Source organism: Ylistrum balloti, unplaced genomic scaffold (genome assembly GCF_031769215.1).
Source record: "Ylistrum balloti isolate Yb309-2 unplaced genomic scaffold, AGI_CSIRO_Ybal_v1 Utg370196, whole genome shotgun sequence".
In the NCBI taxonomy this organism is placed as follows: Eukaryota; Metazoa; Mollusca; class Bivalvia; order Pectinida; family Pectinidae; genus Ylistrum; species Ylistrum balloti.
The window spans coordinates 683,126-708,403 of NW_026782173.1; the positions used below are offsets into that span (position 1 = coordinate 683,126).

The 25,278-nt window shown below is 34.6% G+C and overlaps 3 protein-coding genes across 7 annotated transcripts in view; 1 reads left to right on the plus strand and 2 right to left on the minus strand.

Annotated features, from left to right (window-relative positions):
- Positions 1-1,306: 1,306 nt before the first annotated feature.
- Positions 1,307-9,808, minus strand: LOC132551340 (uncharacterized). The gene is made up of 10 exons (XM_060215474.1): positions 9,594-9,808; positions 7,958-8,052; positions 7,278-7,387; positions 6,944-7,066; positions 6,154-6,418; positions 5,484-5,819; positions 4,794-4,967; positions 3,708-3,783; positions 3,372-3,421; positions 1,307-2,235 (listed from the first exon to the last, which is right to left on the minus strand). The coding sequence occupies exons 1-10, from the start codon at positions 9,679-9,681 to the stop codon at positions 2,128-2,130; spliced, it is 1,425 nt and encodes a 474-aa protein (XP_060071457.1). The 5' UTR covers positions 9,682-9,808; the 3' UTR covers positions 1,307-2,127.
- A 1,652-nt stretch (positions 9,809-11,460) lies between these two features.
- Positions 11,461-24,247, minus strand: LOC132551330 (tRNA-dihydrouridine(16/17) synthase [NAD(P)(+)]-like). The gene is made up of 12 exons (XM_060215462.1): positions 24,105-24,247; positions 23,052-23,285; positions 22,743-22,902; positions 22,337-22,449; positions 21,086-21,168; positions 19,711-19,814; positions 19,295-19,439; positions 18,935-19,031; positions 18,122-18,213; positions 14,600-14,792; positions 13,300-13,375; positions 11,461-12,897 (listed from the first exon to the last, which is right to left on the minus strand). The coding sequence occupies exons 2-12, from the start codon at positions 23,283-23,285 to the stop codon at positions 12,638-12,640; spliced, it is 1,557 nt and encodes a 518-aa protein (XP_060071445.1). The 5' UTR covers positions 24,105-24,247; the 3' UTR covers positions 11,461-12,637.
- A 299-nt stretch (positions 24,248-24,546) lies between these two features.
- Positions 24,547-25,278, plus strand: part of LOC132551375 (V-type proton ATPase 116 kDa subunit a 1-like) — a 30,701-nt gene continuing 29,969 nt past the window's right edge. For all 5 annotated transcript variants that reach the window (XM_060215514.1, XM_060215516.1, XM_060215517.1 and 2 more), the window contains exon 1: positions 24,547-24,589. The gene's annotated coding sequence lies outside the window, so the exon portion shown is untranslated. The remainder of the gene's footprint in view (positions 24,590-25,278) is intronic.

Consider the following 25,278-nt stretch of genomic DNA (forward strand, 5'->3'; position numbering starts at 1 on the left):
GTTCTCCATGCAATATCTAATAGCACAATTGAAAAAAAAGTACAAATGTGAAATGGTTGATTAAATAAGTTATTTATTTAGAGTAGATGAAATTCCCTACAAGAAAGGGTGATATCACTCTTGGTACAATGTAAGCTTCAATATGTGGAAGTGATATGATTGGAATTAAGTCAGTGAGCATGACTATCACAGCTAAGTCTGACAAATGTCAATGGGTGAGAGAAACTGACAAAACAGCAGGTTATTCATTACCAACAATAACATTTTGCCAAATACATGAAGCCTATCAAATAACAAGAGAAAGGTTTTTTGGTGAATATGGTTTTGACTACTGTGCAAATTTAGCTGAAATCTAGAAATCATCCAATATCACTAAATATTGTCTCTATCTGCAAGTATTTATGATAAAGGTGAGAAACACATAGTGGATATCCAATTTCATGTCTAAAATGGGAAAAATAGGTTTTTGCCCATCCTTTTTAAATAAAGCATGTATTTTAATCAATTTTAGGTTCTCCTTTTTAACAACCAGACAGACCACTACATATAATTATCTATCATTTATCAAAAACAAGTGATTATAAAAATCAATATATATCTTTGTGCACTAATATTTTCAATAATTCTGTAAACACAACATAATCAATTTTCACTGTATGTATTCAGCTAATGAGCATAAAACACCAAGTTCAAGTTTTAAATGTACTGGTATTTGCCATTCAGAATTATTTTTCTTCAGATCTGCAAATGTTTTTAACAGTAACAAAAATTGCAATTTATCCTTTCAAATAAAACATAAAATGAACATCATATACAGGTATTTTTCTTCATCAACATTACAAAAATACCATCAACTTTGTCAAATTATTCTTTGGGAACAATGAAATTAAAATGACATATTAGTATATGGTACAACAGAATCAAACATTCAAATAAATACACACATATAAAACATCATAAACAAACTGGGATTTCTCAACAAAGAAGTCTTCTAGAATCATTATGCTTAAAAGTAATTAAAAAAACATTATTATAACATGCTGATATCTTAATGAACAAATCAACATGTTTTTCAGAAGAAAGTCTCAGAGTGCCATCCAATCAGCACTACACTCTTACATCCAATTGTTAAAATTCCATTACTGACAAACAATTTAAAATCACTACAGTACATTTATATTTGTAAAATGACTTAAATACATCAAAACTTGGTCATATAATCAAGAAACACAACTGTCAGAAATGGTTTTTGCAATACAATAAGTGCTATTTTCACATTCATTTCAGTTCTCCTACATACAAAGAAACCATCACAAATGTCTTTTTCACAAAATAAAAATGACCCACGATTTCAATACTATTGTGCTTATCCTACAATAGGCCCATAGGGCCAACATATGGTTGGCTGCTTAAAGAACTAGAAAACCATAAGACAAGAATGACCCTGCTCCCATCTATATCTATATCATTGATTGATGAATTTTCAGGAGTTGTTTAATGTGAACTTTAACCCTTTCACCTTGACTGATGACCCCGCCAAACCTGATGTTAACATATGGTAAATATGCACTAAATTTTTTCAGAGATTCAAGATATGACATTTATTGGGAACAGGATACAACAGGGTGTATATTAGCAGCACTATATGCCACATTAAAATGGAGGAGGCATAGTACTTTAGAAACTGCAATAGATAAGGTTGGATTATTGTTCAATAATTATAATTCATGAAAAATACAGAGTACAACATCTTGTAATGCCATTATACTTTGTTGTATGTATGAATTACTCTCTGTACTTGTACAAGTGTACGATGATTTTTTTTATGAAAACTTCAAGCTGATAAGTTCTCCATTAATAAAAAACCCCACAAAAAGAGATAATTAATCATTAATAACATTTTGTTGCATATGGTTTTACCTGTCCATGTCTTTCAAATTCATATATTTATTTTGGTTGCACTTTGTGATCATTTTTCCTGATAATGAAGGAACTAATAAGAAAATCAATTAATACATATTGAACAACACCTCACTAATGTTATGTTTTTTAAGTGTCAAAACCCACTGATCAGCATTTAGTATTGGTCATTCTTGTGGTCATTTTTTGGTGGTAAGTCAGTTTTGATCATAATGCACTGAGTTCCTGTGCTTTTTCACAGAGTCTCCTCACTCGAGCTGACAGTTTCTGGTGCTGTGAGCAATTCAGGCCAACCACGCTTGCTAGGTCACACAACTGAAAAACATATATGGTAGGAAATATCCAATATAGTTTATATCAACTTTTGTGTAAATTAAGGTGTACATGTAAGTAATGGTAAATGCATAGGGAATGTTGAATGGATAACACTTACAAGTATATTCTTAATAGTTTCTTTAAAGTACTTTAAGAGAAGAAAATCATCCATCTAGTCATTCTAAAGATATTTATCTTGTGGTTATAATAATAAAAAACTGGTAATTTATGTGTGAGCGTGTGTTCATTGGCCAGTAGTGTGGATATGGTCTGAAAACAATTACTCAATATATGGTCGTGCATTGAATAGATGCTTTTTATATCACAACCAATAACAGGTTTTGTGTTAATTTTCAATAATTGCATTGTCACCTTCATTGGACAAATGACCCATGCGGAGTGTAGCAAAGTACACAGTGTATGGGCTGTAGTATAATTGGTACTAAATGGAAAATAGTGTGATGAGATGGTGATAAGATTATATTGAAAACAAGTCAAATGGTGATCTTCCATACATACATCAGGCGGTGATAATGTAATGTAGCATGCAAGTCAATTCAGCAACACTTCTTTTGAACCAGGTCATAGATGTACATTGCTAATATTTATATATACATGTATATAAATACTGGTGTTTCATTTGTCATGACAAGTCTGAAGCAGGTAATATTTCAGAAAGAGTATACTTATTAGGTTTATAAGGTAGATGGAGACTGATGAAAACATCTTAAAAAGGCGAACTGAAGCCTTTCCTATTGCAACTTTTCAGCATTTCACATTACTTCCTTTGCTCGTGGCATTCTAATTTGCATTGTGTTGTTTGACCCTCACTCCCCATGACATTTTGAGTTGATCAATAAGCTGAGAAATGGACCAGTCTGTGCTGGTGTAGTTGTCCTCGGGCAAGACACTTTACCATTATTGAATGGCAAGTGACAGACCTCCAGTATAATCTTTTCAGTGAGATAGCCACCAGTAACTAAATGGAGCCCCACCTCAAAATGACTGCCCAACAAACAAATCTCATGTTTATCAGAACTGAAATCAAGAAAAAGGTATATAGCTGATACATGTTGAGTCTATGTATATCTGGTAGGTTTGTCTGAAAAAGATTCTTACTATATTTCAATACTCACCTCTGTATTTTTGTTCATCATTTGCAGCAGACATTGCATCAGATTGTAAACTGGAAAAAAAATCAAAATCATCCTTTAAGCTATTAATGTTATTTATCTGTCTTACATTCACAACTAAGTCTAAGTGTAGTAATGTTGATATAAAATTCAGTAGTATGTTTTGACATTAAAATAGAATAGATCTTTTCTTCAACTTGTGGACATTTTCTTTGAAGAAGACATGCAATCCGATCATATGTAGTATGATTACAGCAGAATAATGTATCAAATATTTACATATATTATACTTCACAATGAATCAAGTGTACATGGTAGTGTACTTGTGTCTATAGTTACCTGTTTCCTCACTTAACTCTTTCTGTAAACATTCCAACACTGCACTGCCAATTTCTACTTGAGTGTCTTCAATCAACTGCAAGTAAAATTACTTAATTTTTTTTTTCTTGTAATTTTTAGAGCTTTTTAGATCTTTGATGTCTTAAACCAAATCATGCTACTCTACAGTCAGCCTTCATTATCATATAATTATGCTTGTGAAAACTCAGATTGAATAATGATAGAGAGATTTTGTTGAAGAAAAGCGACACAAAATGCTGGGAAAGCTTTATCAAACTATAATAACATCTCAAATAAAAAACAAATAAATGTGCAAATAATTAATTTAATTAGGATTTTGCAAATATTGATAAAATCTTATCTAAAAAATTGCAATAACAACTGTCAATTTGTGAAATTTTACACATCAATTTTACATAACAATGAGCAACAATATTTAGAATGTACATGCTTATAAATCACAATTATGGGAAAAGACTGTTTGGACATCATGCTAGTCTTGTTTAGTTTCAATATTGTGCTTTCTTGACTTTGTGTGCTGGGTTTAGGGTTTATTGCCCTGACAGGATAAAGTGTTGAAAGATGAAAAGGACAGAAAGAGGAAATATGGAAGGACATTTAAATTATAGAAGAAAATGACAGGGAGACACACCAAAATCCTGATGGAAGGACAGATGGGCACAACACACATTCTGCCCCTATTCCCAGTGGTAAAAAAACTAAAATATGTGAAAGAAATAACCTGCAGGTAAGTATTTGATGATTAGATGCAAAGTTTAATTTTATGTTCTCAATCTAACATTATTTTAGTCAACACACATCTCTCTGACTTTCATAACACACATCTCTTGGACTTTTATAATACTTGTACAATCTGAAAATTGATGTCACAAATTTGAACACCAATTTCAAAGTGTAAACCAAATGTTTTTTTGTTGAATGATATTTGAAGTTCTGGATAGATACACAAGTATATACGGTCAATAAATCGAGATTTAGTGTCAAATTACATACCTGGAACCTACTGAAATTAAGAATATGTGTACTTACCTGAAACCTTCTAAGATTACGTACACTTGTACTTACCTGAAACCTACTGAGATTAAGTGCTAGAGCCGAGGCTGCTGTATGCATTGCAGTTTTGTCTTTTAGCAAACATGAAACACAGATCTGGGTGGTCCACTTCAACATATTACACTCTGGGTCAGGGTTAGAGACTAGAAATGTATGACCTTTCCTTGTACTGCTACTGTTTGTAAGCTAAAATAAAACAATATACATTCTGTCACTCTTGCCAAGAGCAAACAAATTATATATTTCGTGATCAATATGTTTCTATGAATAAACACTCATACAACACTGAAATTTATCACAAATGGATTATCCTTAAAACTTGTATCAACATTCCATGGTATTTTTTGAAGAAAGCAAACAAATTTTCTAAAAAAACTTAAACATATGGATTTAATTTTCTTCATAAGATTTCAATTTTTTGTCACTGATATGCTAAACAATAGCCAATTCAAGTTAAAAGAAATAATTTCTAAATACAGCTTACAACCATTTCTGGAAAAATTCATGTAGTACTTATACCGGGTATTTTAGAATGAACAACAATTTAACAAAATGTGATCTGAAAAATGATAGCTGTTTGTTATCAACACATCTTTTTTTATTTTTGAAAAAAATAATGGCCGATTCTTTAAAAGCAACAGAAAACTTGGAAAAGGCTGGGGTAACATTATCTAGGAAGGTTCACTATGCAGTCTATCTTACCAATTTAACAAAAGCTTCCTGAACTGGTTCTGAGAGCTGGTCAAAATGTTGCATTATTTTCAATATCAGTTGTGTAGGTTCCCGCTCAAGGAGACTGATAAAATCATCCCTGAGCACTAGAGCTTGTAGGAGGGTACAAACACCTGCCCTTGACACTTCATGGATTTTTCCATTTCCTATAATAGTATGTAAAGTCTGAACATGCTCCTTGCCCAATGACCATGAGGGATTTTTACCCTCAGCAAGATAGTCATAAATGTCACTTATAAGTCCAAGATCATTCATCTGTAACTCCTCATAGGTATGATCCTTCAAATCTTTCCGGTCTGGTGGCAACTGAAAATATATGTTATTACAATCAGATCTTACTTAAACTAACACAAACATGTAAGCTTTCTTGCCTAAAAGTGGAATGTCAGAAGCATCAACCTATAAGCACAAATGAGGTCTGTTAAATGAACAATTCCCATTTACCAAAATATGTGTTATCTTTTTATAAATGAAAGTAAATAAGTCTGGAATTAGATGGTATTTTGTAATGTACAGCAATGAAGACATCCCTATTCTGGTATATTTATATATACATCTGTATATATTTGTCTAGACTGATGATCAGTTCAATTTAGAATTACAACTTTGGGAAATCAGAAGTGTATGGTCGTGGTCATACCTCGGTGAAAATAACTGCATCTTCAACAGCATCCTCTTCATCTTCTGGCTCCTTCCAATCGGCAGCCATTACATTTTCCCAAATAGCTGGCCCTTTTCTGCTGTTGCCAGCCGAATCTAAAGGGTCATCCCCAGCACTTTCAGCTCCTCCTGCACCTGCCCCAGAACTGAAGGACTCCGCCTCTTGTGATGGAAATATTGAATGACCACCGCTTGGTTGAACTGACATAGCATCAACCCAGGGCTTTATCATCTGTCCAAAGGGTCTGGAATCATTTAAACTAGTCATGTTACTTCCCCTTCTACTGATATTCAAGTATAAATGTTTGAAATCTATTATAGCAAATTTAAGGTTAGCTATTTAATAAACATGCAGCTCTCATATGTGCTGTATTTGGAGACAGTTTCTTTCAATTAGAGAGTATTTATATAATACATGTATGATTCAACATACTTTTGGATTTATTGTTTCAATGAAAAGGAAAATTTGATTCTACTTAGTATTCACAAATGATAATTGTTGTTACATTTACAGTATGGAAAGAACAGTGAAGCCAGGAGTCTATCAATACAACACTTGTACCTGTATTCACCATCTCAGTTATTGTTTAATACCTTCATGGCCAATGAAGACTAATCCACTGATATATCAATCCTAACATGTAAACTAAGTAAGTGAAAGTAAATGAAAATTACTGTTTTAACAAAAAATATGTTTATAATCTTATTTTAAAAAATCTGTTCAAAAATCTTAATCGACAACAAGGTTTCTTTCAACTAGAATCACTTACGTGCTGAGTACCTCTGCTGGGAGCCCTGTGATGTGTGAGGGTATGTCCTTTCCAGTCAGAAACTGAGCCACCTCAGAGCTAAAGGTGTTACAGTTGTGTTCAAGGAGATGGTAACAAGATGGTCTGTCAATGAAAACTTAATTAGCAATAGCTTACATTCAAAACAATACATCTTTTAATGTCAATACAAAAACACACCTTTGGACCTAGAAAGAGTTTAAACATTGTCCATCATGAAGGGGTCAAAATTTGAATCCCTATGACTCCAGTTTGTATTGATGTACAACATCATCTTTATTTCATGGCATAATTGACATTACATATTTTGTCGTACCTGAATGATGACTTGGCCTGTTCTGTAAGGTAACCAAGGAACACATCATATGGGATCTGTGTCATTCCCAATTCTTCTACCGTATCTGGCTGTCCAAGTATAGTCCCACACTGGTACAGAAAATAACATTATCATTGCTACATATTGCTTTTTCTTAGCATTTTTGCATTCTAGAAAAGGAACTACATTACATGTTCAATGAAATCAGAATAAATTCTAATATCAATATTTCATAAATATTTAATAAAAGTTAAAACTGTAGACAATACTGATAAACTGAATGCCCTGATAAACCTTCCCTGTTTTGGAACATTCTTCACCCCTGAAGACAATACTTTTCACAACTCAGGTTCAGGTATTCCAAGCCAAGCAACCACGCAATTAATCATACAATGAACCATAAAATTGAAAGCGACATGAAACAAAAAGACAAGGATAAATTTGAACATATGACCAAAACAAACAAAAAACAAAAAAAAAATTTGTAAAATAGGACAAGAGCATCTGACATTATCTGCCATCCAAATAGTCGATTAGAGAGCATGGACCTCAGCTAAACTTCAAATAGGAAAGGAAGTCAAAATTGAATAAATCAGTCAGTAAGTACTTATTTCTATCTGGTGATGTACACATGGCCAGGGATGATAAATAATTTGGGTTTGAGTACTATGTATACTTACAGGTGGACATGCTTCTATTCCTCCTGTGCCGCCATAGTAAAACTCCTGGCCATACACAACTATCCCAGTGTGCCATATCCCATCTATCTGCTTACCTTTGGAACAGATACATAAATACCCCTTATGAAACTTATTACAATTACCCAGTTCAGTAGGACCCAGTAATATTCTAAGCACAAGTATAAACAATACATGAAGTATGTATGTAGCAAAAAGGCTTAAAAGAATTACATTACATTCAGTTACAGGAAAGAGAAAGCCAAAGTACTTGTCAAACCAGGAAACAGAGTTTGATTAAAATGGTCACTGTTATGTGTATTATTTCAGACAAAATCTGAATCAATGGTTGAATGAAAGACATTGGAGCAATATCATATGGTCCTTTCTTCATCTCTTTATGGACTATATATTGTAACCAAAGGTCTCCTTGTGTGTGTGAGACTGGTTTTTTGGTTGTTTTTTTTTCAATGAAATGAAAAGGGATCCAAAATTGGACAATTAGAATACTGTAACAAGCATGAGTGAAACCAGATAACCTTCATACAACTTACAAAAGTGCTTTTGCATAATTTACCCTTACTCCAGGAAAAGACTTTAAAGTTATGACATTAAGACTGGATATTTCATTTTAGTGGACCTGTTCACCTGTGCAAATGTAGGGAGTACTGTTATATTGAAAATTACAATAGCGCTCAGCTCATTAACACAGATACGACTGACTAACCACATTAAGTCATCTCGACTTAAGTCAAGAAAGTTTTGCCTTAGACAAGCTGACACCTGAATGTTTGACATATAAAAGGAGATTTTGGTAGAATTTAGAAGGGATGGACCACAAAATATATTCCACACAAACATAGCATTCGATTCAACAGTGTTTGAATTATCTATTTTTAATCTACTAAGACAAAAAAAAAAAAAGAGAAAAAATCGGAAATCAAACAAAATATTTGACTTATCTGATGTATTGAATTCAAGTGTGTTTGACACAAGCAAATTTTACTATAAGAATTATTTTACAGTGATTTTATATTGTTTTGAACTAAGGAATCTAGACCCTATTTTACTATTACTCTTGACATTTTACTAAATGAGTTGAATGGGAAATTCTGACAGTTTCTTTTAACTCATTAACCGAAATTAAACATTGATGAAACTTGACATGGCTAATATAAATATACATGTAATTTCAACAATTGTGATGCGGTAGCAAGAACAAGTTATTAGTGATATTCCGGAATGAAACATTATGTATGATATTATAAATAAAAATATGGGTTATTGGAAAAAGACAACATTTAAGATAAAATCTTAATCTAGATTCAACTATTTTAGGCTTATACATACATTGAAATTTCGAATGGAGCAAACACATGATTTACACCATTGAAGTATAGAAATGCGTCTGTGATACCACTTATGGAATAATAAATCATGAAGAAGGAAATAAAACGATAGAAATGAGCGGGGGAAGCCGTTTATATAATCACTTGGCATTTATGTATGATATCTCATGGCATTCAGTATATTAAGTCTCAAGAAAGCAGCATCAAGAAAATAAACCATTGAATCAAAAGATTTAAAAAAATATCTATAAAGTGTACATATTTCATCAAAAAATACTATGCAACTTTACCAAGGAATGCAGCTGAAAGAGACCTCGCCATTCCTTTGCTGAGATCATAAACATGAAGTTTGACGGGCAATTCTCCTTCTTCTGTCATCCTGTCTGATGCAAAGTCATATATCCTTTGTTACGCCGAGGAAGGTTTTATATGAACGATGGATGAACTTTCCAGATGAAGTTAAGATTAACTATGATGCCATAAGCCTGTCTTATGCTCTGTCAATGTGAATCAACAAAACTTTCAGCTTGATCGGGTCTCCTCTCGTCGCGGTATCTCGGCTATGGTAAATCTCGAGGATCTCCGAAAAGAGCCGTAAACCGATTAAGGTGTAATGTCGTAAATACAAGGGGAAAAGACCTGAACAAGAGGTCCCATGGGCCCATTCAAGTCCGATTACGATTAAATCTTTCGAAAGAATTGAGATAGGCGCATATATGTTGATTGTTGGAAATTTCTGAAATTTCACATATTGGTTCTCCTTTTTGGGTTTATTTACCTCTTTAGTTTTGAGTCGAATGATAAAAAAATGGCCTAAAGACTGCCATTTTAGATTTTGAAAATGTTAAATACAGGCAATATGGATCTTCCTTTCATTCTATAAATAGGTTTCAATGGAACACTTTGTGTCCTTTCAATTTTGAAATTGATATAAAAAGTGGTTGACTGCTAGCAATCTTGAATTTGGCTATTTAAAATCTATTTTGCTTGTCACTTTCAGAAATATTAAGTATTTATCTTTCTAAAGTGTAACTTATAAGGTTTCCTTTAGTCGCTGATGAAGCATGTGATATTGGCAGACAAATTAGCATGGTTTGGATGCCTTGTTTGCACTTTGCCCTTTGCCATACAAAGATTTAGCATTATGACACTGCTAACTGTTGTTCGTTGACCTCATTATTCATTTATGAAGAACATATTTAAGTCCTGATCTGTGCATGCATGACCGATCAGAAAATGAGTACCCATCCATGACAGTTTTGTAGTATATTCTATTTCTTGAGAAGTACTAGAAGATTTGCATCAGGTTCTCAGTCAGCACCTCTTTAATTTTTTGACTGATACAGAAAAAAACAATGGATGACCTGCGGCGATCTTGGATTTTGGTTATTAGTTAAAATACATTACTTGTTTCTGTTCAGGTTTGAGGCTACGAGAAATGGATGAACATATTGGATTTGGAATGTGATAAATACTGAATCATCTACGATACTCCAAGGGTTAAAATCACTTTGGAGCATGTCAAGGCAAAAGGGAAGGTTCCATGTTTGATTTCCTGTCTGGTTGTATAGTGTTTTTCTAGTCTCTGGATCTCCTGTTTTCATGTTACTGTGTGGTTGTATAGTGTTTGTGTAGTCTCTGGATCTCCTGTGTTTATGTTACTGTCTGGTTGTATAGTGTTTGTCTAGTCTCTGGATCTCCGGTGTTTATGTTACTGTCTGGTTGTATAGTGTTGGTCTAGTCTCTGGATCTCCAGTGTTTATGTTACTGTCTGGTTGTATAGTGTTGGTCTAGTCTCTGGATCTCCGGTGTTTATATTGCTGTCTGATTGTATAGTGTTTGTGTAGTCTCTGGATCTCCGGTGTTTATATTACTGTCTGATTGTATAGTGTTTGTCTAGTCTCTGGATCTCCTGTTTTTATGTTACTGTCTGGTTGTATAGTGTTTGTGTAGTCTCTGGATCTCCTGTGTTTATGTTACTGTCTGGTTGTATAGTGTTTGTCTAGTCTCGGGGTCTCCTGTGTTTGATTTCCTGCCTCAGGTTGTTGTTCTTTGCCTAACTTGCCAGAATATGTCTATGGAAATCTCTGATCAGTATAATACCTCAGAAACAAGGTTGCACTAAAAGCTTTATAAATTGAACACAAACAATTAACAGAACAACCAATATAGCTTTTATTGGAAAAGCAATCACAGTAACTTGAATAAAAAAATCATCAAAATTTGCAAAACTTAGTCACAGCAATATCCTTAATATCTAATGTTAGATTATCATGATATTACACTTAGGATTACATTCCATTTACAAAACTGTTTCATACATGCTTCAAGTCTATTATTGGAAAACGGGAAACTTTCATGAAGTATATTTGTTTTACAGAAATATATTGGATAATTGTATGTTATCTTGTCAATAGTAACCGTATAGGCCCATGCAACCTTATGAAAACATCTGAGGTGTATGGTTTAGATGCTTCCTACACAAGGCTGTTTATGTTTCCAAGGAAGCTGCATAACCAACTACAATGATTATGTCCTTGGGTAAAACACTTCACCCCAATAGCTCAAAGTGGAATTTTCGTGACATTGAAAATGATATTGGATGATATTCTTTTTTTAGATGACGCCATTACAATGTAACACAATGTCACAAACCCATCTGAACTCATCAGTTAACCTGATATTGACCGTATAATGACCTGATGAGATCGTTAAAAAATGCTTAAATTACATGTATATCTTTACTTTTAATCATTCCATATATTTCAAAGTTTCAAATTAAACAATAGAATAGATTCTAAGGCCTTTTTACCTGATGATCCTTTAAATTTGTTTCCATTTTAAAACCTATTTTTTTATCTTGTCTATAAACAAATAATTCTCCTTGTCAGATTCTATTTTTTTCATGTGAGGAGGGTAATAGTGTCCTTTGTGATTTATTGAAATCATGTATGTTTTTTAAGTTTGAAACATGTGAGAAAAACAACTTCAATTATGATTGAGACCAAATAACTGGTATAGTAATCTGTTTCTGAATGAATCAGGGTAAGTTAAATTATAGATATTCTATAACAAAAAGCTTGAGAGGTGCACTCGACATATCAGTAACTTCTTTGTGATCCTTAATTCTTTTATGTTTCCTTTCTCATACACAAGTCCTTTTCTGTCCAACAATAAAATCACATTGAGAAAAATGTTCAGTCTGATAATTTCACTCAAAAACAAAAAGTTAATCCCTGATGGTCTGAATGAGAGCCATGAAATAAATGAGACAATGTATTTAAATGAACATATACTCTTAAGCCACAGTTTGTATATAAAATTCCACACAGGCCTAAGTAATGGCCGTATAACTCTCTGTTGTTTCCTTGCCATTACAGGTACTGGTTCTCTCCCTTTCTATATCCCTCTTAGCAAAATTGTCATTATCACCAGTCTTGACCTCTTGACCTTCAATATGGCCTTGAGTCTCCTGTTGACCTTCCTGGTTTAAAGAACCAACTGCCAGCCTGTGTTCCAAGAGATCAAGCTCCTTCCTCTTATTGTCACACTGCTCTTTTATCTCAAGCTTGCTTTTCAGGTAAATCCCATGTCCTATAATATACAACAGAGAAATACATGCACTATAGTGTGAATATGAACCTAGTATGTTAAAGGGTTTATAAAATATCATGTACAAAAGCACTTAATTTCAAAAATTTATCAAGGGTGACCTTGGACCTTTAACCAATGACCCAAAAATCTAGCAAAGCATAGAACTTAATGGCATAAATTCCTGTCCTTGAATGACCTCAGCTGTCAAAATAAACCAAACCACAGAATTCAAAGTACATGTATATTAGTAATCTTGCTTTTGCATTTATTGTTTGTTTATTTGTTTTCCTAATTTGTTTGTTTCTTTTTCAGAAAGATAAATAAGGTTCTTACATAATCAATGTGTTATTTGGACAAATTATGATACAATATTAGGTATTTCTTATGATTAGAATTACATACCAACACAATCCAATGTTTCTGTCTTAGTCTTATTTCTACAGCACTTCTTACATAGACCAAAGGCACACTTCTTTCCCTGAAGACCAAATGTTACAACCATATAAAATTCAATATCATACACATCTACAGCAAATCAATTTAAATGACAACAATTTTGTAGACTTGTACTAAGTTGAAAGTACATCAATAGAAACAAGAGGCCCATGGGCCTTAACGGTCATCTGACAAAAAGCAAGCCAAACCTAGAAAGTGGGTTGAGGTCATTCATTTGAACAAACTTGGTAGCCTCTCCTCCAAGCATCTTACAGGCCCAATATCAGCACTCATGGACTTTTGCTTGTTGAGAAGAAGTCGTTTGTATATTTTAACATATTTGACCCCTGTGACCTTGAAAGTGGGTTGAGGTCATTCATTTGAATAAACTTGATAGCCTTTCCTCCCAGCATGCTACAGACCCAATATCGGCACTCATAGACTTTTGCTTATTGAGATGAAGTCCTTTGTATATTTTAACATATTTGACCCCTGTGACCTTGAAAGTGGGCCAAGGTCATTCATTTGAACAAACTTTGTAGGGCTCCATGCCAGCATGCTATGGGCCAAGTATTAGCCCCCTAGGCCTTCTAGTATTTGAGAAGAAGTTATTTAAAGATTTTGACATATTTGACCCCTGTGACCTTGAAAGTTGTTCAAGGTCATTCATTTAAACAAACTTGATAGCCCTTCATCCCAGCATGCCACAGGCACAATATCAGCAATCTGAGCCTTTTGGTTATTGAGAAGAAGTTGTTTAAAGATTTTAACATAACCCCTGTGACCTTTAAAGTGGTTCAAGGTCATTCATTTGAACAAACTTGGTAGTCCTTCATCCCAGCATGTCACAGGCCCAATATCTACACTCTGAGCCTTTTGGTTAATGAGAAGAAGTTGTTTAAAGATTTTAACATATTTGACCCCTGTGACCTTTAAAGTGGGTCAAGGTCATTCATTTGAACAAACTTGGTAGAGCTCCATGCCAGTATCCTCTGTGCCAAGTATTAGCCCCCTAGACCTTCTAGTATTTGAGAAGAAGTCGTTTGAATGAAAAGTTTACGCACGGCGGACGGCGCACGGCGGACGACGACGGACGAAGCATGATGACTATAGGTCATCGGACCCTTCGGGTCCAGATGACCTAAAAAACCAGTGAAATTACATGAAATAACAGCATGTTAAACAAATGTGTTTAGATTAACTTGTTTCTTTTCCACATCGGTAGTAAATAAGTAGATCTTAACATCATTTCCCAACATAATCCTACCCTAGGATTCTGACAACTGCCACATTTTTCATAACTGGTCTTCTTTGATCCATCAAAACATTTATGTGGATTTTTTATCTTTTTCTTTATCTTGTTTTTTGACATCCCGACCATGTCTGCTGGAATATTCTGTAGATCAAGAGGACGCTTTGTAGCCTCACGCTTTTTCTGATTCTCTTCTGCTTCCTCTGGACTGCATGGAGAGAAAAAAGACAATGATCATATAAAGTTGTTTTCTTCCTCCCTTTGTCTTCATTACAATTGGGAGTTGTCGAATATTAGACAAACAGGTAGCCCTAATGACTAACATATGGGAGCTTTGCATCAAGATCGTCACTAGACATTCACGACAATAAAATATTAAAAATTACAAAAATCACTCAATTTTCCCTATATATTCCTGTTTCCGTCTTTGCAAAACCGGACAGCATTAATAATACTAATGTCACTTGGAAACTTATTTTGTCGTTGAAATAATATGCAACATGTATAGAATTTAATTTGATATTCTTTTTGTCAATTCTCTGAAAAATTCAAATGTGACACTATCGGAAAATTTCTGAAACTGAAATGGCCTCTTCAATTGACAAGCCAGAGAGAAAATAACAAAAGCTTCATAATTTATGTTTTGCCATTCCCAGTGAGACTTTAACAAAAACAGTTGATTTCTATATCATGCTAATATTCAATTTTCAATAAGGCTATAATGCTATTCATTTGAAACATCTATTTGACCCAAGCGTTCCCCCAAAAAACCAATTCCATCAATAATTTTTTCTGCTTTTTTCTTTTAACAAATTTTAAATCAAATTCTGTTGGAGGCACCATTAAACAAAACCTGGAGTCCTGGGTTGGAATGGATATTTTACTGGGACAGCTCTAACAAAATCTGCAGTCCTGGGATGGGATAGATGTTTTACTGGGACAGCTCTAACAAAATCTGCAGTCCTGGGATGGGATAGATGTTTTACTGGAACAGCTCTAACAAAATCTGCAGTCCTGGGATGGGATAGATGTTTTACTGGAACAGCTCTAACAAAATCTGCAGTCCTGGGATGGGATAGATGTTTTACTGGAACAGCTTAACAAAATCTGCAGTCCTGGGATGGGATAGATGTTTTACTGGAACAGCTCTAACAAAATCTGCAGTCCTGGGATGGGATAGATGTTTTACTGGGACAGCTCTAACAAAATCTGCAGTCCTGGGATGGGATAGATGTTTTACTGGGACAGCTCTAACAAAATCTGCAGTCCTGGGATGGGATAGATGTTTTACTGGGACAGCTCTAACAAAATCTGCAGTCCTGGGATGGGATAGATGTTTTACTGGGACAGCTCTAACAAAATCTGCAGTCCTGGGATGGGATAGATGTTTTACTGGGACAGCTCTAACAAAATCTGCAGTCCTGGGATGTTTTACTGGGACAGCTCTAACAAAATCTGCAGTCCTGGGATGGGATAGATGTTTTACTGGGACAGCTCTAACAAAATCTGCAGTCCTGGGATGGGATAGATGTTTTACTGGGACAGCTCTAACAAAATCTGCAGTCCTGGGATGGGATAGATGTTTTACTGGGACAGCTCTAACAAAATCTGCAGTCCTGGGATGGGATAGATGTTTTACTGGGACAGCTCTAACAAAATCTGCAGTCCTGGGATGGGATAGATGTTTTACTGGGACAGCTCTAACAAAATCTGCAGTCCTGGGATGGGATAGATGTTTTACTGGGACAGCTCTAACAAAATCTGCAGTCCTGGGATGGGATAGATGTTTTACTGGGACAGCTCTAACAAAATCTGCAGTCCTGGGATGGGATAGATGTTTTACTGGGACAGCTCTAACAAAATCTGCAGTCCTGGGATGGGATAGATGTTTTACTGGGACAGCTCTAACAAAATCTGCAGTCCTGGGATGGGATAGATGTTTTACTGGGACAGCTCTAACAAAATCTGCAGTCCTGGGATGGGATAGATGTTTTACTGGGACAGCTCTAACAAAATCTGCAGTCCTGGGATGGGATAGATGTTTTACTGGGACAGCTCTAACAAAATCTGCAGTCCTGGGATGGGATAGATGTTTTACTGGGACAGCTCTAACAAAATCTGCAGTCCTGGGATGGGATAGATGTTTTACTGGGACAGCTCTAACAAAATCTGCAGTCCTGGGATGGGATAGATGTTTTACTGGGACAGCTCTAACAAAATCTGCAGTCCTGGGATGGGATAGATGTTTTACTGGGACAGCTCTAACAAAATCTGCAGTCCTGGGATGGGATAGATGTTTTACTGGGACAGCTCTAACAAAATCTGCAGTCCTGGGATGGGATAGATGTTTTACTGGGACAGCTCTAACAAAATCTGCAGTCCTGGGATGGGATAGATGTTTTACTGGGACAGCTCTAACAAAATCTGCAGTCCTGGGATGGGATAGATGTTTTACTGGGACAGCTCTAACAAAATCTGCAGTCCTGGGATGGGATAGATGTTTTACTGGGACAGCTCTAACAAAATCTGCAGTCCTGGGATGGGATAGATGTTTTACTGGGACAGCTCTAACAAAATCTGCAGTCCTGGGATGGGATAGATGTTTTACTGGGACAGCTCTAACAAAATCTGCAGTCCTGGGATGGGATAGATGTTTTACTGGGACAGCTCTAACAAAATCTGCAGTCCTGGGATGGGATAGATGTTTTACTGGAACAGCTCTAACAAAATCTGCAGTCCTGGGATGGGATAGATGTTTTACTGGGACAGCTCTAACAAAATCTGCAGTCCTGGGATGGGATAGATGTTTTACTGGAACAGCTCTAACAAAATCTGCAGTCCTGGGATGGGATAGATGTTTTACTGGGACAGCTCTAACAAAATCTGCAGTCCTGGGATGGGATAGATGTTTTACTGGGACAGCTCTAACAAAATCTGCAGTCCTGGGATGGGATAGATGTTTTACTGGGACAGCTCTAACAAAATCTGCAGTCCTGGGATGGGATAGATGTTTTACTGGGACAGCTCTAACAAAATCTGCAGTCCTGGGATGGGATAGATGTTTTACTGGGACAGCTCTAACAAAATCTGCAGTCCTGGGATGGGATAGATGTTTTACTGGGACAGCTCTAACAAAATCTGCAGTCCTGGGATGGGATAGATGTTTTACTGGGACAGCTCTAACAAAATCTGCAGTCCTGGGATGGGATAGATGTTTTACTGGAATAACCCTTACCCTTCAAACAAAACCTGAAAGTCTTGGGTAGGAAAGATGAGGTATATGTACTGGAATTGCCCTAATCAATATTCATTCTTTTGTATTTTGTACATCTTGAGGATATATTAAGGTATTCCCAGTTTTGTTAGCCTTTGTAAAACTGCTTCTTAAACTACAACTGATTTCATTTAACTTAATTGAAAACAACCTCTAATAACATGCACCAAAAAATAGAACATTATTCAACAAGGCTTTCTACAAGAAAAAATGCTCTCTTCCACTGTATACACTGTGGAAATAATATGTTGTGAACATGTTACCTTGGTCTAACATATGGCTGGCAGATCCAGTAAGGATGGGGTAGTTTGGACTCAAATATTTCTGGACAAGTCTTGAACTTCTCCATGTCCATCTGAAAATCATGACACAACTTGACCACTAAAATGATTTAAACTTTAGTTAAGTTCTACCACAAAAGCAATAGTTTTGTTTATAGCATATAGAATTAAAAAAATATCTATTTCTTGAATGACTAAATAAAACCATTAGTATGTCAGGATGTCAAGTTAAATGATGAAACTTAAAACAGTAGCTACTGTTATCTATAGGGATTTTGTCTACAACAGTACTCTGACATATCCCTATACAATGCCTAAATAGCATCACACTGTGGCAGTATAGTTTTACTCTAAATAGAGGATCTTGCATGAGTTTCCATATCACATAACATTTAAAAAAAATTTCAGTTTTACTTGAAAAACCAAGCCCCTTTTTTAAAGTAAAATGAAAAAGTGTGATAAATTTAACAATTTTCATATCTCTTTACTGACATATCAAAGCATGTCCTTAAATCAACCTAATCAAATTATAACGCTGGGAACCTCAGACAATAACAGTCCTGCTTGGTGTATCTATACATGTGGTTTCAATACTCCTTATGTAATGGTTGCATACTGGAAAGTGATAACAGGGTAATTATGTGACAAATCATAAGTGGTAAATAAATTCATTGTCATGCAGAACCAGATTTTGTAACATGTGGTGTGAGGTTCCTTTTTGTAAAGCATTTCATTTCTGGGATCTTTTTCTTGCAATCAACAAGACAATATACACACAAATAAAGTCATTCTTACCAAACATCTCTCTTTCATTTTGAGGACGGCCAGTTTGAGACTATCCAATGACTTCCCTGTACCTACCATCATCCTGATGTCAGAGTGAATAACCAGACTGAAATACAATCAATACCTAACAATGTACTTCTTCTACATATTATAAAAAATCTAGCTTTAAAATATTTCTCTAAAGAAGAACATACCAGTCTTCTATGATTTATCAGGAGAAAGACAATTTCATACTTTTGGATTAAGGAAAATGCTTTATGCAATATCACCGAATAATCTCCCATTTTCCCATGCCTTAATTTTCCCAATGCTTTCACCCAGCAGATACTTCCAATTAAGTCATGATAATAGCAAAAGATTGTGACTTACCCATGATGAAAGAGTTTGAACAGATGTCCTCTTACATAGGATAAAGGACAGGGATATTTATCAACAAATTCTAGGTATTCCTCCGCCATCTTCCAGATAGGAGGGTCTATACCATGGAAGAGGGCTGGGTTGTGTAGGTTACCCTCTGAAACAAGACATTAGTTACAGATACTAGGAAAACTCCTGGGTACTGACAATAATTCTTTCATCATTTCTGACAACTTTATGTCACTAAAGTGTACTGAAAAGTGACACTATATATTATTACATGTAAAATTAAAATAAAAGGAAAATTGAGAAGACATTTTCAGTATTGACAGACACATTGATGTATAATGTAGCGCAGCACTTCTTTGGCTCATAAGTAGTAACTTTTTCAATAAAAAGTTGAAATATGACAGGACATAGATACAAACCTGCAGTCATAACGCCATCAACTCCAGTTTCCTCAAGACACCTTTTGACATCAGACAGGTACTGGATGTTACCATTACTGAAAACAGGAATCTTCACATTGTCCCTGAAAGCACATGTCATTGGTCTCAATCTTAAAGAAGACTTTCAAGGTTAACTGCAAATTGTTGACCAACAATTTGATGGTCTTTTCACCTATACATAACATCTACCTAAAGGTCAGTCATTTCCAAAAACATGAAAGCTAACCATTCAAGCAATTTATATATTACATATCTAGTCTACCGACTGTACAGCTTCAGATTATTGATTTGCGTTACCCCTACCTCCATCCCTCCCCCCCCCCAAAAAAAAAAAAAAATTCTACATATGACCCTTTCCTAAAACCAGGAGTTGACATTTGACACAATATCTTCTTAATAGTATCAATAACAATCAAATGCAATATGCAAATAGCCAAACACCATCACCCTGTACCTCTTAGCTACTGAAAAAGAAGCCATTTAAAGGTTTTAACAAAATTGACCCCTCTTACCTTAAAAGTATCTCAAGGTCATTCATAATATCAAAGCTGATAACTAACAACTGGGATATACTATGTGGGAAATATCAAGGCTGTAGACCTTGTGGATGTTAAGAGAAATTTTCAAAATTTGTTACCCAAAATAGGAATTTTCAACCTGACCCTTATTGGGGACTGGTAGTACAATTTTCAGACCAGGTTTTATTAATACATTTAATAGCAATTGATCATTGTATGCTACTGACAAAACTTCATCACAGTGTGCCTCTGGGTTATTGAAAAAATACTATTTAAAGATTTTGACATAATTGAATACTGTGGCCTTAAAAGTCAGCCAAGGTCATTTATATTAAAGATCATGATAGTCAATGACCAGAGGCTCCTAAATATGAAATATCAAGGATATAGACCTTCTGAAATTTGAGAAATTTTTTCAAAGTTTGTAACACAAAATATTATTTTTAACTTTGACCCCTATCGAGAACAGAAAGTTGAATTTTCAGACAAGATTTTGTAAATATATTCAATAGCAAGTGATAACAGTATGCAACTGTATGAATTTCATCATCATGTATCTTGGTTATTGAGAAATTGTTTTTATTTTACCACATCATGGCAGTCATATTGGATTTATGACATATTTAAAAATGTTACATGTATATCTTCAGATATGTACCAACAAAATTCTTTGAGAGGCAATGTTCATCTTGCCTTTAAAACTGAGAAATTTGAATTTCTAAATAATGCAGTTTTAAATACATCATGTATAACAATTGCTAAAGTTATCATTGAAAAATATGTATTTTCTATAATGAAGTCATTATACTGACGAAAATAATGAAATGATGTTGTACCTGACTGCTTTGATATATCTCCAGTCAGCCAATCCTGTCTTAGGGCCCTTCTGTTCCTTTGTTCTACCATGGACAGTTAATATCTAGGAAAAGATATAATCAATATCTTATTTACAATAATCTGTGGCATTGGCTGAATTTTTGATGTTTTCAATATGATAAGGAAAATTCCTTCTTGGAATTTTATAAGTCAGAACAATGCTTTGCATTAAGATCTCTACAGGATTATTTTGATCGAGTGACATAGTAAAACTTTTGTCAATGATAAACCTTCATTGCTTAAAGGCATATAAAAAAGTTGTTTTATATCTTTTTAGAACTCATTCTAATGACTTTTAAAACCATTGTCAGCATTAAAATATCTGTCCTCAGGTCAGTTTTAGTAGATATACCTCCAGACAATACAAAAATTTGGCTGTCTAAATATAGCACATTTGGAAATACAGAACTCAATAACTGACAGGATCATAGATTTTGTGTTAAGTATTAGGTCTTTGTGATGTTTACTTATTTCTGCTAGGATCTGGATTCCATTGTTTTGTTTGGCTTATTTCTTGTTGATTTTAAAATATATACAGATATTTCCTACTGTTCTGCAAGTAAAAACAAATCTATCCTGGCTCAATCATGGTCCAGCTAAGTTTGTAAATCAAACTAGCTAGATCTATATAGAATCCCCACAAATGAAATATTGAACTTGTGTTGAATATCCCTTTAAGGTACTGGAGAACTCCTATTGAAGTACCAGTCACTTTTATATTTGACTTTATGAGGCATCTGTCAGACGTTGTTTTTTCACTTTATAAAAGTAGCAAATTGGAGTATGTATATATGTCAACCATCTGCAATAGTTACCCCAATCCCAATCTGATAATGTTTTATGATTCAAACATTGCCACTTTTTATCCAAAAAACACCTACCACAATATGTATCATAATGTCAAGTTCCATATTGCAGCAATGAGACTAAATCACAAGTCTAACGAAGGTGTTGCAAAGAAAGAAAAAATGCTGACCCTGAATATCATACCCTTTAATTGTCAATTGGCAGTAAAACAATACAGAAAATGATGTTTCTTTGGGTTTCTTAATATATCTTTAATGCTGAAAACCTAGCCAAATGTAGTGAAAAGAAATGTAGTATCCTGGGGTAGGGACATCTCAAATATCTTTTATTTTTGGATCAAGTAGTTCCATTAAATACCTCAAGGAATACATCACATGTTTTTCCGAATTATCAACGAGTCATACCTGACATCCAGCCTTTTCTAACATCTGAGCATACTTCACAGTCTTTTCCATGCTCTCAAAGATTCTCACTTTACAGGTGATGGGCACTTTAAGCCTCTCATGACAAAGTTTCACTGAAGAAACAGATACCAAGTAGAGAGGTTAAAAAATCAATATCATTTAACAGAAGAAATACAAGTTGTATTACCATAAATTATGCCACAATCATAATAGTTTTGTTCTATCTGATCAGGAACCTATGGTATAGGTAAAGTATAGATGACTTGTGATCAGGTTCAAGTGACATAGCTCACTTGAAACTTTGACATGGTATAGAACATGTGTGATGATTGAGCTCAGTTGAACTTTCAACTCAAGATGTTTGCTAATAAAGCAAAAGAAATCTACAATATACTATCACACAAACCCATTTTCTCCAAGAGTTCCCATTCGTCCTGTAGAAAAGCACCATAGTGTCCACGCTTTGCAATGACTTGTGGACAGCCAAGGTTGAGATCAATGGCATCACAGTGATCCTCTGCCAACAGGGCTGCCTTAAGGAAAGTGTCTGGATCATTTGCACAAAACTGGTGAAGACAAATTACATGAACGATTTTAGTTTAAAAAAATGGGCTTTTCAGTTTTTTTTCTGAAATCAATGAATATCTAGAATTGAAAAAAGTCAATTTCTAAAAGACAAATTTAGCAAGCAGATTGTCTGAACCATTTAGTGTACCTGAACTATGAGTGGTCTGTCTTCTGAACAGGACTGCAAAGCTTCTGTTCTGTAGTGCTGATCCCTATTAAAAACTGAAGCATGCAACATCGGTGTGTAGCAGAGTTCAGCACCATAGCGACGACTAAGCATTCTCCATGCCAATTCACTCTGGTCTACCATTGGGGCCACAACATACTTTGCAGAATTCAATGTCTTTCTCCAAAATTCATAGCCACCAATTTTGTCTGCCATCTGAAAACAACAGGAATTTGGAATACGTCAATTGCTGACAAAAGTATTTTTTTAGTATTTAAAGACCAACATGTTATCAGCATTAAATCTATCTTCTTTTTATTGTACAACATCCTCGATACTCAAGGGGTTACGATCACTTTCACTCTCTGTACCCCTGGAACATGTCCTGATAAAATTGAGGTTCCATGTACGACGCCTTGTGGATATGACAAAAAGACCAGTTTGATTCTTTGATGTACACCAAACGAATCTCAAGGTCACATAACGGTATAGGCTTTGAAGTTGGGTGTCACTCCAATGTGATCTTCAAAAGGAGCAGATCAGCCTGTGAATGGAAATATTTTCCCCTTGAACCAACCAAATTACTTGAGTGTGCATTCAAATTCCCATGATATGTTCCAGGGGTGCAGAGAGCGAAAGTGATCATAACCCCTGAGTAACGAGGATAATTCTACGAAAGATCCTTAAGAAAATTATATTTCTGTTCTTAAACGTTGTCCAACCATTGGTATTCACGCTTGTTTGTCAAAGATAAATTATCTCATTAAATTCTTCTTTTATTCACATCATGAAATCAAAGTGTGTGAAAACTATTATTTCCATATGTAATGTTTTTGAATGTAATATATTGAGATTTACATAATAGTGTAGTACATATCATAATCTTAATAATAAGCATCATAATAATGCTTATCTGTGATCAACAAACAGCATGCTAGACACATATCTTGTGGTCCAACATGTACACTCAGTCTCGAACACTTGAAACAGGAAACCAAGGGGGATTTTTTCTGAGACTGTTGAAAAAATAAATACCTTTCAAAATAAAAATCCTGTAAACGTTATATCATATCATACACTTGTCTATTGATTCGGTAGAATATGTCTCAAATCTTTGATCGCTCATTCACGCGTTCTATTTGTACAGAGACTTAACATGACGAAAAAGTTTTAACACATGGCGAAATGTAAACAGGAACAGGTTGTCTAAAGGGAAGTCACTCCAATTCAAAAACTAACATGGACTGTTTCATTTGAACAAACGGGGTGTATATAATTAACAGATTTAGTAGTTTCATAATTTTTAAATGTAGGACTGATATGAAAGTTGAAAAAAAACGGTCATAGATATTCAGTGATTAAAATTTTATGAACTAAAATAGTTCTTTATATACAAATATCAGACAACACATCCTTCCCTCCCCCACAAAATAATGTTGCGTCATGTGATCGATAGGCGGAAGTCAGCTGAGATCCATCAGTGAAAGTAGAAGTCGGGAGGAGCACAGAAATTACTATTGGTGAGTGATTCCATTGTAAACGATCGACTTCTTCTTTTTAGAATATTTTTTTAATGTATCTTAAGAACCGATGTTTATATGACTTTGAGTATGGCATATAGGTTTTCTTATTAATGTGATTGGCTGTGCTAGATCCTGTTGGCTGACTTGACAGATGGATTTCAGTACTTTGATTAATCTGATAACAGACTCATGATCAGTACATCAGATGGAAAAGTGATCATTTTCCTGGTTGTTTATCTGTTTATCCATGGTCACCGCTGTCGATATTAGAATCCGTCCTCACCAAATCTACAAATATATTCAGTTATTCACAGCATTGTCTATACATAGTATGATTGTATATTGAATTCCTTTATTATTTAAGTAATTTTGATTAGAAACCAGTAACAGAAATTACACATTTAGTTAAGCTTACCTACTAACTTTCATAATGCAAGATTTGTTATAATAATTACTTAGAATTAAGTGTGTAAATATATAAACAAATACAAGTTGATTTGAAATGAAAGTACATAAAGTGGATTTTCCCATATCATTCATATTGTTATTCTGAGGTGGACTCAATCTTTGTATATTTATGGTATCAAAATGTCATTCATGTAAAACAAATGTTTTCTTCCTTACCTAATGATGACTGATCTATTGAGCGTTCAAATTTTTCTTTATGTGAGTTAATATTAAACAGC